The sequence below is a fragment of the Macaca fascicularis genome, chromosome 11 (genome assembly GCF_037993035.2).
Source record: "Macaca fascicularis isolate 582-1 chromosome 11, T2T-MFA8v1.1".
Taxonomy (NCBI): domain Eukaryota; kingdom Metazoa; phylum Chordata; class Mammalia; order Primates; family Cercopithecidae; genus Macaca; species Macaca fascicularis.
The window spans coordinates 64,762,388-64,777,621 of NC_088385.1; the positions used below are offsets into that span (position 1 = coordinate 64,762,388).

Consider the following 15,234-nt stretch of genomic DNA (forward strand, 5'->3'; position numbering starts at 1 on the left):
CCCCCTCTCCCCGCCCCTCCACCTACCCCCCTCTCCCCGCCCCTCCACCTACCCCCTCTCCCCTCCCCTCCCCTACCCCCTCTCCCCGCCCCTCCCCCTACACCCTCTCCCCGCCCCTCCCCCTACACCCTCTCCCCATCCCCTCTCCCCGCCCCTCCCCCCACCCCTCGCCCCGCCCCTCGCCCCTCTCCCCGCCCCTCGCCCCTCTCCCCGCCCCTCGCCCCGCCCCTCGCCCCGCCCCTCGCCACTCGCCCTGTGCCCCGTGCTCCCGGTCTGGTTCAAAGCTCCCTCCCGCCTAACGTCTTCAGCCCAGCCTGGCTGCCCTTCTTCCCTGCGGAGGGAGGGCCTGGGCGGTCGGGTTGGCGGGAGGGAGGTTACCTTTCCCGGTCTCGCTCCGGCCGCCCGAGCCGGAGAGAAGCAGCGGCGAGGTCTGCGGGCAGCATGGCGGGAGCTCCGTACGAGCGCGGGAGGGGCCCCGCGGCAGGGGAGCAGCTGCAGCAGCAACACGTCTCTTGCCAGGTCTTCCCCGAGCGTGTGGCCCAGGGGAATCCCCAGCAAGGGTTCTTCTCCAGCTTCTTCACCAGCAACCAGAAGTGCCAGCTTAGGCTCCTGAAGACGCTGGAGACAAGTAGGAGCCATGACCTGGAGGCTGGGGTTCGGCCGAATGGGTCTGAGACCGGGTGGGCGAGGAAGGGCCTGGGCAACACCTGGCCAGCGGCTGCAGTTTCAGCCTCGGGGCTGAGTGAACCAGGTTCAGCACAGAGTGTAGGCAGACAGGGCATCATGGGGGCTGGGTTGGGCGCCTGGGGCTCAGTTTTCCCACCAGAGGAGGCGCTGAGACCCTTTTCGTCGCTGTTTTTGGCTTGGGGAATGAGTTTGTCTGCCCTTTTTTGTCACTCACTGTTGTGACACATCCTCCGATTTCTTACATAAGTTATGCAGCCACATTGTGACTTCAGGGTAAGGGTGAGGCCGAGTTTTAAAGAGCCATCGAGGTTAATTAAGGCATACAAAGTCTGTAGAAATGTAATTAAAACATACAAAGGCTGTAAAAATGTAAAAATAGTTTTGCAAACCTATCCTTCCTTGGAAGGGGTTCTTAGCCTTCATGCATGAATGGGCTTCAGAGCGTAGAAATCCCTGAAATGGTCTGTGAAATCGTGCGCGTGTGTGTGTGTGTGTGTGTGTGTATGTGCCTAAGTGCATTTCTTTTTCTTTCTTTTTTTTTTTCGAGACGGAGTCTTGCTCTGTCGCCCAGGCTGGAGTGCAGTGGCGCGATCTCGGCTCACTGCAAGCTCCGCCTCCCAGGTTCACGCCATTCTCCTGCCTCAGCCTCCTGAGTAGCTGGGACTACAGGAGCTCGCCACCACGCCCTGCTAATTTTTTGTATTTTTAGTAGAGCCGGGGTTTCACCGTGTTAGCCAAGATGATCTCGATCTCCTGACCTCCTGATCCATCCGCCTTGGCCTCCCAAAGTGCGGGATTACAGGCGTGAGTCACTGCGACCAGCCCTAAGTACATTTTTTTTTTGTGGGAGAGAGAGTTTATAGCTTCATTATATTCTCAAAGAGGCCAACGACCACACAAAGGTTAAGAACTGCTGTGGGTTAAACGGGAACACAACTGCCCATTGACAAATTTCTCTCCAGTAGCAGAGACATTGCACTAGAGAAGATTTCTTAATTCCTTTACATTGACATAGACTTAGTGTACTTTCAGATACATTTGGAAAATTAGTCTTAAACGTACTTGTCCCAAAGCAAGGTTACTATTTTATAGTTGGTCAGTCACAGTTCAAAAGTCAACCACGGAAAGATTTTCCAACCTTCTTGGGATTACCTGCTTGTAGAGACTCAGGGAGGTAGGAGGGGGAAGGGGAGGCCAGGGTAAAAGGGGAGAGAATGATGATATTGTATTTACTATACAAATATGTATTGAGTGCCTCCCAGGTTTTGGTGGGGGAAGTAGAAAGATAGCACCTTGCCTGGAAGGTGCTTCAAAGTGGAATAGAGTGGAAGGAGTGTGGGTTGCAGAGTTAGATGTGGGTTCAAATGCGGATCCCTTTCCTCAGATGTGGAAGAGTGACTTAACTTCTCTGATCCTCATTATTCTTATTGTAAAAAAAGAGAAGGGGAAAAATACCTCTTTTAGGGTTGTTGTGAAAAATAGATTTTATGGGGCTGGGTACAGTGGCTCATGCCTGTAATCTCAGCACTTTGGGGAGCCAAGGCAGGGGGATCGCTTGAACTCAGATGTTTAAGACCAGCCTGGGCAATATAGGGAGACCCTGTCTCTACAAGAAATAAAAAAATTAGCTGATGTGGTGGCTCGTGCCTGTAGTCCCAGCTATTTAGGAGGCTGAGGCAGGAGATTTGCTTGAACCCAGGAGGCTGAGGCTGCAGTGAGCTATGATTGCATCACTGCACTCCAACCTGGGCAACAGAGCAAGACCCTGTCTAAAAAAAAAAAGTATTGATTTTATGAATGTAAAGTACCAGCATATCAGGAGCTGAGCTGAATAAATGGTAGCTGTTTTTATAGTGGAAGGGCCACACAGTGGAGGAAGAGTAGAAATAGATAGGATGTGAGGAAGGTGGGGTGCTGAACATGAGCCCCAGTAGGAATCAATGGACCTCAATCTTCCAAGGGCAGGGTGGCTGGGAGGGCCTGTTGGTGGTATTAAAGTGTCAACCTGCAGCTTTAAAATCCTGTCCCTGCGTGGGGCATGGTGGCGGAAACCAGTCCTCATGGGAGACTTTTTTTTTTTTTTCACCAAAACAATTTTATTCTAAATATTGCTGCAGGTCCTTTTTGAAGTACTAAACCAAGGTGCTGCCTGCATTTGTTTTTTTTTTAAGTATGAGGACTACAGACTTTTGAAACTTTTAACTTTGTAAAATTCTCCTAGTTGCATGAATAATAATGTGCTTAATATGGTACCTGCTACCTGGTATTCACTCAATTAATAATACTTATTGTTAACAATAATTATTCTACTGTGAACACTCTTGCAAGGGGCAGGTTGGTAAAGCAGTAACCTATACCTGACTTTCTCATCTCACATTTCTTTCGCCTATTTTTGTCTTCAACCTTTTTTTTAAACATTAGTTTCTTTTTCACTTTTTTTTGGGTTACGTCATATAATTGGCTGTGCATTTATACTCTCAGACAAGATGCCTATGGGAAAAGTTAATATCAGAGGCATTTGGGTTCCTTGTACTTTCCTGTAGTAGTCACGGGCCCATAGAGTCTTAGATGTGGAAGGGCCCTGAGGAATCGTCTAGGCCTCCCTGTCCCCTTACAAGGAAACCTCTGTACCATTGCTGGCCAGATACTCCACAGACCTCTACTGGAACACAGTTACCTGTTCCCTGAGGCTCTTTCAATCTACTGTCTATTGTTTCACCAGCTTTAATTGTTGGAGAAAAAATCCTTTCTCTTACTGAGCTGAAATCTGCTGCGTGTAACTTCCATACTTTGGTCCTTGTTCTGCCCTTTGAAGAAATATTAACTGAATCTAGACCCACATGGCACCCCTTCAATACTTGAAGCTACTGTGGTCCTAGTTAAGTCTTCTGTCTCCTTTCCAACCCCCTAAATCCTTTCTTGCTTCTTACTGGGAAGTAGTCCTGTAGTACCCTAGTCACTATCCCCTGTGGAAGAGCTTCAGTGGCAGGTCCCGTTTAGAACGTGGTAGTACTCAGCATGGGACATGGTGTTGCCAGTATGGTCTGACCAGGACAGAACAGTGTGGCTACTGGCTTCCCCAAATCTAGGTACTGTGCTGTTGTTCACTTTTTTTTTTTTTTTTTTGAGACGGAGTCTTGCTCTGTCGCCCAGGCTGGAGTGCAGTGGTGTGATCTGGGCTCACCGCAAGCTCCGTCTCCCGGGTTCACACCATTCTTCTGCCTCAGCCTCCTGAGTAGCTGGGACTACAGGCGCCCGCCACCACGCCCGGCTAATTTTTTGTATTTTGGTAGAGACAGGGTTTCACTGTGTTAGCCAGGATGGTCTCAATCTCCTGACCTCGTGATCCGCCTGCCTCGGCCTTGCAAAGTGCTGGGATTACAGGCGTGAGCCACCGCGCCCAGCACTGTTGTTCACTTCTGAGGAATGTGGCCGTAGATTCCCTCAGTCTTTTGGTATATATCGTAATACAACGTGTTTGATCATTTAACTAAACATGAACTTTAAAAGCATAGTTGATACTGTCTAAGATGCTTAGTAGTACCATCTTTGTATTTGTGTTAGTGTTTTTTTTCAGTACAAACTTGCTTTGATGTTAATTTAAACTTGGCCTCTCATGTCAATTTTTACCAATTTTAAGATCAGATTACTTTTTTTTGAGACAGTCACTCTGTCTTCCAGGCTGGAGTGCAGTGGTGTGATCTCAGCTCACTGTAACGTCTGTCTCCCTGGTTCAAGCGATTCTCATGCCTCAGCTTCCCAAGTAGCTGAGACTACAGGCATGTGCCACCATGCCCAGCTAATTTTTGTATTTTTAGTAGAGATGGGGTTTTGCCATGTTGGTCAGGCTGGGCTTGAACTCCTGGCCTCAAATGATCCACCTGCCTCAACCTCCTAAAGTGCTGGGATTACAGGCATGAGCCACTGCATCTGGCCTGTGAGTTACTTTTTGATAATATCTTACACTGCTATTTGGGTAGTTTAATTGGTGCTACTTTTCCAATTAGCTTACTTAATTAAATCAATATCTTTTTTAGATCCGTATGTCAAACTTCTGCTTGATGCTATGAAACACTCAGGTTGGTAAGTAACTCTTTTTGAACTGCTGCTCTGAGATCTGGCTGCTGAAAACAAAAACCAAGTTCTCTTCTTAAGAGAGCTGCTTAGGATTTCTCTGAGGTCACGAAGTCTTTTCCATAGGGTAAATAGAGGTAATTGGCTGCATTGTTTCCAGGCAGGCCTTGTTCTCTTTGGACATCTTCTGCCCTAACTAATGTTCTTTTTTTTTTTTTTTGAGACAGAGTCTCGCTCTTGTTGTCCAGGCGGGAGTGGGCAGTGGCGCTGTCTTGGCTCACTGCAACCTCCCTCTCCCAGGTTCAAGCAATTCTTCTGCCTCAGCCTCCCGAGTAGCTGGGTTTACAGGCGCACATCACCATGCCCGGCTAATTTTTGTATTTTTAGTAGAAATGGAGTCTCACCACATTGACCAGACTGGTCTCAAGCTCCTGTCCGCAAGTGATCCACCAACCTTGGCCTCCCAAAGTGCTGGGATTACAGGCGTGAGCCACTGCTCCAGCCCAGCTCATTTTCTAGCTCTTACCATTCACCTTGGGTGATTAGTAAAGACAGTACTCAAATTTTTCTTGTAAGTAATTACCAATCCTGGCCTTTCTGCTACACCAGCCTGAGCATTGTTTTTAATGGAAAAGAACTCTCAGCTTGTTATCTAGGAACCTTGCAGATGTTGTATAACTTTGAGGGGTTTAAAGGAAGTGACTTCTGACATCTAGTTCTTAACATTCTGGCCCAAGGGCAGGAACTCCAGCATACTTGCAATATGGCCATAATCAGTTGAACAAATGTTTTGTGGAATTATATCTATAGAATTTGAACTAGGATGCATTTTGCGTACAACCTCCTTATTTTACAGGTGAGATAACTGAGTCTTGAAGATGTTAAGTTTCTTTCCCAAGGTTTCCTATGTGTTAGTAGTAGAGGGGATTTACTGTATGGTGGAGGGTCTCCTGAGTCCTGGCCCAGAGCTGTTTGCCACATACTTACTGTTTCTGGACATTGTCTCTTTAATCTGTTCTTGCCTTTTAGTGCTGTTAACAAAGATAGACACTTTTCTTGCGAAGACTGTAATGGAAATGTCAGTGGAGGTTTTGATGCTTCAACATCTCAGGTAGGCATTATTGCCAAATTGTTTCCTTCCCTTTAATCCTCTCTCTTGATATTTTTTGAGCATCTTCCACATGCTTGGCATTCTGTTTGGTAGACTTTGTGTAGGACTAAAAAAGTGAATTAGTTATCCTTACTCTAAGGAGTTTACTCTTAAAATCTCTTAAGGAGTTTATAACCTTTCAGGAAAGATAAGACATGAACACAGATAATTATAAAATGAGGCAGGCTAAACCATTTTAGATGGGCTTGGTTACCACAGTGGGACAGTGATGTGATTGATTGAAAGATGCCAGCAGATTCAACTAGAGGATATAAAGCCTCCTTAGGGGCAGAGCAGGGGCAGCATGAGCAAAAGTGCATGCTAGGAAACTGCATGGCATGTGTAGGGAATGGCATATTGTCTAGTTTATCTCGAGGGGCGGAACACGTGGGGAATAAGGGAAAATAGGATTGGAAAGAAATGTAAGCCATATTTTGGGAGGCCTTGAATGCTAAACAAAAGGGTTTTACCTTTACATGGTGAGAAGTGATACTGCCTGTGAAAATCTTTCATTAGGGGAGTTTTCTTATCTGTACAGTATGGACAATGATTTTATGAAATGATTATTTTATGGAATGATTATGAGAATTAAATGAGATATTTCTTATAGAGTTGCTTATCTTAGTACCTGGCCCATAGTAAGCATGCAATAAATTTTATTATTAGTTTTAAGTCATCAGAGGGTTTCGACAGAGTCTTGGAGGTGGTAGATAATGTCATGTGATGAGGGTAAATGATGGTGTTATAAGTAACTGTTTCCCACCTGAATGTATAATTCATATTTAACTACACTTAACTGTTTCCTGCTGGATAATTTTATATGTATTTAGGTTATTTATAGCATTTTTACAGTAATCATGGGAAGTGGCAATATAGAACAAGGGTAAGAAGTTTAGATTTTGGAGTCAGACTTGAGTTCAAATCTTAGTTTCCCTGCTTATTATCCGTGGGGCTTGGGCAAGTATTTTTCTTCTTCTCAGTTTCCTCATTTGTAAACTGGTAGTCACAATACCTATAGCTCTCAAAATGGCTCTGCATAAGTTCACCCCCTTCCCGGTCCCCCCAGGGTTAAATAGAGTGCACATCTTGAACTTTCATCCTAATTCTCAGCAGTGTTGAACACAGTTGGGCACCCTCTCCTTTTATTTTATTATTATTATTATTATTTTTAATTATTATTATTTTTGAGACAGAGTCTCACTCTTGTCGCCCAGGCTGGAATGCAGTGACGCAATATGGGCTCACTGCAACCTCCGCCTCCTGGGTTCAAGTGATTCTCCTGCCTCAGCCTCCTGAGTAGCTGGGATTGCAGGCATGTGCCACCACGCCCAGCTAATTTTTGTATTTTTGGTAGAGACAGGGTTTCGCCATATTGGCCAGCCTGGTCTTGAACCCCTAACCTCAGGTGATTCCCCCACCTTGGCCTCCCAAACTGCTAGGATTATAGGTGTGAGCCACCATGCCTGGCCTTTTTTTTTAAGTGAAAATTTTTATTATGAAGTATCTCATTCATACAGAAGAGTAAAAAACCTGTATGTCCGCTTTCAGTAATAATAAAGTGCACACCTATGTAACCGCCACCCAGACTAAAGAAAAAGAACATTACTAGGACTTCAGAAACCTGTGTGGTCCTCTTGAATCAGGTCCTTTTCCCTTCCTTAACCTGATTTTTGTAGTAACCATTCCCTGCTTTTCTGAATGACTTTACCATCTACATATACAGTCCAACAGTGTGTTATTTAGTTGACTGCTTTTGAGCTTCATACATGATATACTTTGAGTTTTATGTAGTATTTTGTAGTATTATGAAATTGTGTAGTAGATAGTCTCCAACTTACTTCCCACGTTCAACATTAGTGAGATTCTTTCTTGTCATTGTGTGTACCTCTCTGGTTTATTCAGTTTCCCTGTTATATAGTATTTATGCTGTTGTGTGTTTGTACTACAGTTTACTTTAATATTGATTGTTTCCAACTTTATTATTATGAACAATGCTGCTATAAATATTCTTGACCTTCACTGGTGGTACACATTGCAAGAGTTTCTCTAAGTATACGCTCAAGAGCAGAATTACTGGGTCATATAGTTTGTGTACACTTGACTTCAGCTGTTAATGCCAAACACTTTCTTTGGTTTCTAGTATGCAGCATTCTTCTGGTTGCTCCTTTGCTAGCTTACTTTCCTCTGCCAGCATTTAAATGTTGAAGTCCCTCAATCCTTGGTCATAGAGCCCCTTCTTTTCTTACTCTGTACTCTGCCAAGGAGGTCTCATCAGTTTTCTGGGGTCAAAGCTCATTTTTAAGAACTCCACATTCCATATATCCAAGTGCCCATTTAACATCTCTACTTGAGCATCTTTTTATTTATTTATTTATTTATTTTTATTTTTAGTGAAAATAAATTTTTTTCGGACCGGGTCTTGCTCTGTTGCCTAGGCTGGAGTGCAGTGGCGCAATCATGGCTTACTACAGCCTTGAACTCCTGGGCTCAAGCGATCCTCCCATCTCAGCCTCCTGAGTAGTTGGGACTACAGGTATGCATCACTGGATCCAGCTAACTTTTAAAATTTTTTGTAGAGATGAGGCCTCATTATGTTGCCCAGGCTGGTCTTAAACTCCTGGCCTCAAATGATCCTTCTGCCTTAGCCTCCCAAAGTGCTGGGATTACAAGCGAGAGCCACGGTTCCCCGCCTACTTAAGTGTCTTGAAGACACTTTAGACTTGAAATGTGTGAGTCCAAATTCATGATTCCCCAGTGAGGATGGTGCATGAATACATCCTTAATCTACGTACTGCTATAGTCCAGAGAGAAGAGAAGGGAGAAGTTAGTCACTGGGCGAGGCAATTGGAGCATGTACACTTAGGACTGGGACTTGTCCCATGGGTAGATGTGTGGCCAGTGGAGAAGAGTGGGTAGAGATATTCCAGGCAGGTGAGCTTGTCGGGGAGAGGTGAGGTCATGTGGGAGAGAAGATCGAGTCTATGAAAGGAAATTTTAGAAATCACTGAACTTCTTTTATTTTGGTGTCTCCTAGATAGTTTTGTGCCAGAATAACATCCATAATCAGGCCCATATGAACAGAGTGGTCACCCACGAGCTCATTCATGCATTTGATCATTGTCGTGCCCATGTCGACTGGTTCACCAACATCAGACATTTGGCGTGCTCAGAGGTGAGTTTTATTGTATTTTTCTCCAGAACACTCTATGCTTGAATATTTTATTCAAGTGTAATTTATTTAAATGTATTCCTTTTCCTACTGTCATAGCTCTACCTTAGTCTTGAATTTCTGTTTTTAACTAACATTGAATACTATTTTTGATATACAGCTAGAGAAATTTAAACTATATTTTTAGAAGTCTGTTAACTATATCCTGTAAGTCCTAATAATAGTGATGACTGACTTTAATAAGCTATTAGTTTTTTCCTGTGGGATACATTTTATAATGTGAAAAAATAATAATTAACATTTACTGAGGGCTATATTCCAAACACTGTTCTGTTTGCACAGATTCTTATTTAATCTTCACAATAACCCACTGAGGTAGATATACTATTATTGTCCCTGTTTTATGTATGTGGAAAGTGAGACAGTTGTTTAGATTCCAAAGTTAGTAAGTGGCAGAGGCAGGATTACAACCAGTATTTTTAACTAGCTTGCCCAGCTGCCTTCCATAGAGTTCCTTGCTTGCCCTAGAGTAAAACATGCTCGTTTCAAAAATACAACATGAAAAGATATTTATTACTAAGCACGTTGGATTGCTCGGAATATGCTCCTAGAGAGAGCGTATTCTGCATATGCATATACTTGGGTGTCATTAATTGAAGAGTTGATTAAAATAATCTAAATCTCAAGCCTATACTTCATAACTTAGATTATTTTCCCTTTCTCTTGAAACTAATATGTAGCCCCCCTGCATCTAATTAGAATTCCAATTATTTGGAGAATAGACTGAAACCTGAGTTTTTAAAAAGGTCTCTCTCTTGGGTGCTGTGAGAATTAATGCCTTGTAGCTAAAGTGTGTTAAGTACTTTGAGCTCCTCAGAGGAATGAGGCCATAATATTGTAGAAGGAACACGAAGTGGACCATTCTGTTAGCAATGAATTAGCAAAAATGTGGTCAGGCTGCCTGTAGAATCTATGTGGGTTGTTCTAAGACTTTTTCATTCATTAAAGTATAGTAAATCTGAAAATATGTCCTAATTTCAGGCTGTCATGCTCATAGCATGACCGGTTTGGAATGTTCTTGATTCTTTGTATTTTGTATGGCTTCATTTTTCATAGGACAATCAAGTCCCTAGAGGAAGGTCCTGAACTTATACACGTTTGAGGGAAGCTGCAAGAGAGATTCGGGCTAGGGTTGGGAGGGTCATATCCTCAAAGTGTCTCAGATATTAATGCATTCCGTTTTAAGCTCACTTTGAAACTCAGTTTATTTCAAGAATGCTTTCTTGAAGTACTTTTTAGTAATTTCTACAAGTATTTGTATCTTATAGAGTGTGTAATTTAACTCTGAGGTCTAGCTCTCTGACCTTTGGTTCCAAAAAGAAATTAGTTCTGTCAGTAAAGCTACAGCATAAAGTTTAGAAAATTTCCTTTGGTAGGCGACTGAACTTTTCCCCATCTCTCCAGTGTATTTGGCATTGTCTAGCATAGCTCATAGATACTTGCTTTTGTCGTCAATAGAGTTTAAAAAGTCCTTTAAGAAGAAGTAGTACAAATACTCTTTTCTCAGACAAAGATGCTAATTTTATATTCTTTTCTAATTTTAAAAAATTGGTTGATATCATAAAGATATATAGAGCATGAGCGTTTATTTTCTTTTTGTCTGTCTTCTGTGTGATAGGTTCGAGCTGCTAACCTTAGTGGAGACTGCTCACTTGTCAATGAAATATTCAGGTTACATTTTGGATTGAAACAACACCACCAGGTAAAAGCTAACATGCAATCACTTCCCCTCCAGAGTGTTATGAGTGGAAATAATGAATAAAGAAATGAAAAGTACATTCAGTATTTGAAATTTGAAAGAACTTCCTATGTGAAAAGAATACAAAGTATGTGCCATTTAAACAAAGTAGATGGAATTTAGTTCTACTTTATAATTATGGGCAAGCTATGTGACTCAATGAGTGTGTGAGATATTTTAATAATGAAAGGAGGCCTGGCACAGTGGCTTGTGCCTCCCAGCACTTTGGGAGGCTGAGGCGGGCGGATCACAAGGTCAGGAGATCGAGACCAGAGTGGCCAACATGGTGAAACCCTGTGTCTACTAAACATACAAAAAAATTAGCTGGGCGTGGTGGCGCATGCCTATAGTCCCAGCTACTCTGGAGGCTGAGGCAGGAGAATCGCTTGAACCTGGGAGATGGAAGTTGCAGTGAGCCGAGGTCGTGCCACTGCACTCCAGCCTGGGCCACAGAGTGAGACTCCTTCTGAAAAAAAGAAAGAAAGGAGCTAAGATCTTGCACCTGGGATACTTTTCGATGAGGGTGGATAAGGAATGGAAGTGAAATCACAGCATGTCTTACTGTTATTCTAACAATTCTTGACTTCTGTTTTGAATCTACCATAGCATTCTGGAAACAAAAAATGTAATCCCTTTCAGAACAGAGAGTGCGTTGCTCCACAAGTTATGGCTATGTCTCAGTGTACCTGTAAAGGCTGTATAATGTGATAGAAAACCTTTGGCTTAGCACAGACTTGAGTATGATGAGCTTAGCTGAGAGGGATTTGTGTTAACAAAACAAAAACAAAAAACAAAAGAGATAGCTATAAGGCAAGATTATCCTGCTGGAAAGGCTTTGAGATCTGTATTAGATGGATGTGGGGAAAGGAAGTATAGAACTCATGGATTGATAATGAATGTGAGCAGTTCTGCTCACAGCCACCCCGGGCCTCTGTCCACATTTAGGAGAAAGGGTGGTCAGTCATTTTCTACAGTAAAAGCCTGCTGAGCCAGTTTGTGAAGTATGTGAGCATCAGGATATCAGTTCCAACTAGATGAAAAAAGATACGCTAAGGACAACAGGAAGCCCTTGGTTTTCTGGAGAAGAGAGTAACTCAGCTCTGGGGTGGAGGGTGGAGTCACAGTGAGCTACTCAGAGAAACTGTGAACTGAGTGAATCGGAGCGAGAAGAAAAGCCTGCTGCCTGGAAAGGGTGATTACTCTGGACAGTGAGGTGTTCAGCCTGTGCCAGGTCAGCTTATTGATATGCCACTGACTTGTCTTGTGCTGCATGTTTTCTGTGCCCTTGAGTCCCTGCTTCTCTGGTGAATTCTGTGTGTTCTGACTGTCAGTGGAGAGGGGTAGAAGCAGGGTCCACATCAGCACACCCCTAGAGAAGAGGATAATGTGGTTAAAGCATGTGCTGGCATAGCTCATGGATATCTGCTCTTGTCAATAGAGTTTGAAAAATTCCTTAAAAAAAAAAACTGTTACATATACTCTGTTTTTAGAAAAATATGCTAATTTTTATATTCTTTTCCAATTAAAAAAATAAGTTGGCCGGGCGCGGTGGCTCAAGCCTGTAATCCCAGCACTTTGGGAGGCCGAGGCGGGCGGATCACAAGGTCAGGAGATCGAGACCACAGTGAAACCCCGTCTCTACTAAAAATACAAAAAATTAGCCGGGCGCGGTGGCGGGCGCCTGTAGTCCCAGCTACTCAGGAGGCTGAGGCAGGAGAATGGCGGGAACCCGGGAGGCGGAGCTTGCAGTGAGCCGAGATCGCGCCACTGCACTCCAGCCTGGGCAACAGCGTGAGACTCCGTCTCAAAAAAAAAAAAAAAAAAAAAAAAGTTGATATAATAAAGGAGTAGAGCGTGATTTTTTTTTTTTATTCACCTTGTATCTTTGTGATAAGTTTGTGATGCACTCAGTCTTTGAAAGAGAAGTTTTCCTCTTTTTACCACTGGGTAGCAGCAGCAGAAAACAAATAGAAACAGCAATAGGACAGAAAATATGTGGAGGTATTAGGAATGTGGCTGAGGGAGAAGAGTCTTAGAGAATGGAGTTCCTGCTTTTGTACAGCATGTGCCCAGGGAATAGAAACAGCAAGTACAGTTGCTGATTGTAAAATTACATAGTCATACCTTTATTTTAACAGAAATTTATTATGTCTAAAAAGAAGTAAATCTGTGGTCTACACTTGTGTCTCCTAACCCTGTAGCTTCAGGAGACAAATTTTTGTACCTTTTTTTCCCTGCAGGGGAGAAATTTCCTCTCTTTTTTAGCAATTGTTGTTTTGGCTTCATATGGTTCTTTTCTTCTTCCTTTATGCCTGGGGTTTATTTTTTAAAATCAGTGTTTGGTAAAATTCAGGTTGAGAAACACTAGATTCCAATGTGAGTATCTCCAGCTTGAGCACACTGACCAGGCCAAATGAAAAACTGGGAACATGCAGAGAAAACAGATGGTTGTCAGGATGCACAGCCATCCAAACCAGTGTTTGATTATTTTTAGGAAAAGGTCAAGTGCCATTCTTTTGAGTTTTAATTTGGGCCTGGGGAGAAATAAATGGATTAAAAGCTCTCCAAGAATTGGAATGGCAGGGCCTTATATTTCTTAAATATTTAAATTAGAGTATTGAGAAATTCTAGCCTATTACTATGAAACATTAGGTAAATTATTATCTTAGAAGTTTAATATCTGTGTAAAGAACAATCAGGAAAAAAAGTTGTTTAATTTCCACCCCCCTTAAAAAATTAAGGTACTTTCCAAGTTTGGGTGGATATGTGTATGGTTTTCTGTTGCCTCCAGAGAGGACTTACCCTTCTCAAAGGAAAAGTTATGTAGCATTGATCAACTGAAAAGAAAGAGAGGTACAGAAGTGAAGTGTATTTTAAAGTTAATTAAATTTTATAAAAAAGTCACTCAGGACCTTATAGACTTTTTTTTTTTTTTTTTTTTTTTTTGGCGATTTTGCAAATTGGGAGATACTGTTTGGTAGACACTGCATAGAATTTCTGAGAATGACATCTGCTTATATTAGTGGGAAAGATGAGAAAATAGAGGTCTTACTTATGCCTAAATAATTTTAGGTTGAGCTAAAAATACTCCTTAAGTGTTAGGTATCTTTGTTCATTTTGTTTTCTTCTTTGGAATGATAGAAATTAGTAAAATAATATGAGGAAATTAATTTTAATTAATTCAGACATTAGATAAAATGTATTATTTTATGATTAAGTGTTTATATAAAATTAGAGCCTCATACTTTTCCTTCTTTTTAGACTTGTGTGCGAGACAGAGCCACTCTTTCTATCCTGGCTGTTAGGAATATCAGCAAAGAAGTAGCTAAAAAGGCTGTTGATGAAGTTTTTGAATCTTGTTTCAATGACCATGAACCTTTTGGAAGGATCCCACATAACAAGACTTATGCAAGATATGCTCATAGAGACTTTCAAAACCGTGATCGGTATTATTCAAATATATGAGCACAATGACATTTTATATTACGGAGCTTCCATCATCATGCAGAAAAAAAAAAAATTTGTTCTCAAGTGAACAAACATATAAAATGTAAACAATCCATTCAATCCAGATAAAACAGAAGATTGTGATTCTAGCATATTATCAGAAAAAGTAACTATGGCAAAAAATGAAACTGCTTTAAACTCCAAGGCAAAAATTGTATCTTTATAGCTAACCATTTAGTAAATAAATAAATTACATTTTTGTATTTTAGTGATTTGTTTTTATTACATGTGATTATTTTAAAATTTGATTAAGAAACCTGTGAAGTGTGCCCTTCCATGATGTTGATAGGTGACCACTATTGGTATTTATGTTAAATGTAAAGAAATGTGTACCGATCTCATTGTAGGACTCTTACCGAGCTGTTGTTATGATGAAAATTGGAAATAATTCATTCAGTGGTCGATGCTATCCTTTCCCTATTCCTCTTTTATCATATATGTAGGACCCGTATGGCCTAATTTTCTGGGGACAGTCCTGGTTAGATCTTTTTCTTTTTAATAAAGGCAGTGGTCAAATTTTAGCTCCAGATCGACTGCAAGAACAAACCAGCAATACCAAGAGGACCCACAGACCCTCTGAAGGAAGTAACGGCTCCTGCAGTACCCAGGAGACACCTCAAATACTGTGAATGCCCCAATTGCAGAAGTGGGAAAGGGAGACCCTCCTCTCCCAAGCACACCCCCCCCAGTGGAGAAACTGAAGGTCTGTTTGTGGGAGAAGTTTCCAACCTTACCTGGAGCTGAGTTAATTTAGAGAGACGAGCGAAATACAGGGGGTAGAGGAAGCAGCAGAAAGGCCCAGGGAGCTCGCTGGGTCCCCAAGCAGCCCATTCCTGCCTGTCACCACAG

At 42.3% G+C, this 15,234-nt stretch overlaps 1 protein-coding gene across 5 annotated transcripts; it reads left to right on the forward strand.

The window, feature by feature from the left end:
- The first annotated feature begins 243 nt into the window (after positions 1 to 243).
- ATP23 (ATP23 metallopeptidase and ATP synthase assembly factor homolog) lies at positions 244 to 14,593 on the forward strand. Of its 5 annotated transcripts, XM_045365528.2 has the most exons (7): positions 244 to 428; positions 520 to 628; positions 4,725 to 4,770; positions 5,791 to 5,872; positions 8,946 to 9,083; positions 10,759 to 10,842; positions 14,140 to 14,593. In XM_045365528.2, the coding sequence occupies exons 3-7, from the start codon at positions 4,754 to 4,756 to the stop codon at positions 14,341 to 14,343; spliced, it is 525 nt and encodes a 174-aa protein (XP_045221463.1). In that variant the 5' UTR covers positions 244 to 428; positions 520 to 628; positions 4,725 to 4,753; the 3' UTR covers positions 14,344 to 14,593. The 5 variants fall into 5 exon arrangements, with proteins under 5 accessions (XP_045221463.1, XP_005571459.1, XP_065380573.1 ...); XM_005571402.3 differs by having other exon boundaries at positions 244 to 628; XM_065524501.2 differs by lacking the exons at positions 244 to 428; positions 520 to 628 and adding an exon at positions 1,405 to 1,491.
- The last annotated feature ends 641 nt before the right edge of the window (positions 14,594 to 15,234 follow it).

What these genes read in the sequence shown, in the direction of transcription:
- ATP23 (XM_005571402.3), top strand. Translation starts at nt 442, where the DNA reads ATGGCGGGAGCTCCGTACGAGCGCGGGAGGGGCCCCGCGGCAGGGGAG. An exon ending in GACATTTGGCGTGCTCAGAG is followed by an intron (nt 9,084 to 10,758) that starts GTGAGTTTTATT and finishes TCTGTGTGATAG; the next exon opens with GTTCGAGCTGCTAACCTTAG. An exon ending in GATTGAAACAACACCACCAG is followed by an intron (nt 10,843 to 14,139) that starts GTAAAAGCTAAC and finishes CCTTCTTTTTAG; the next exon opens with ACTTGTGTGCGAGACAGAGC.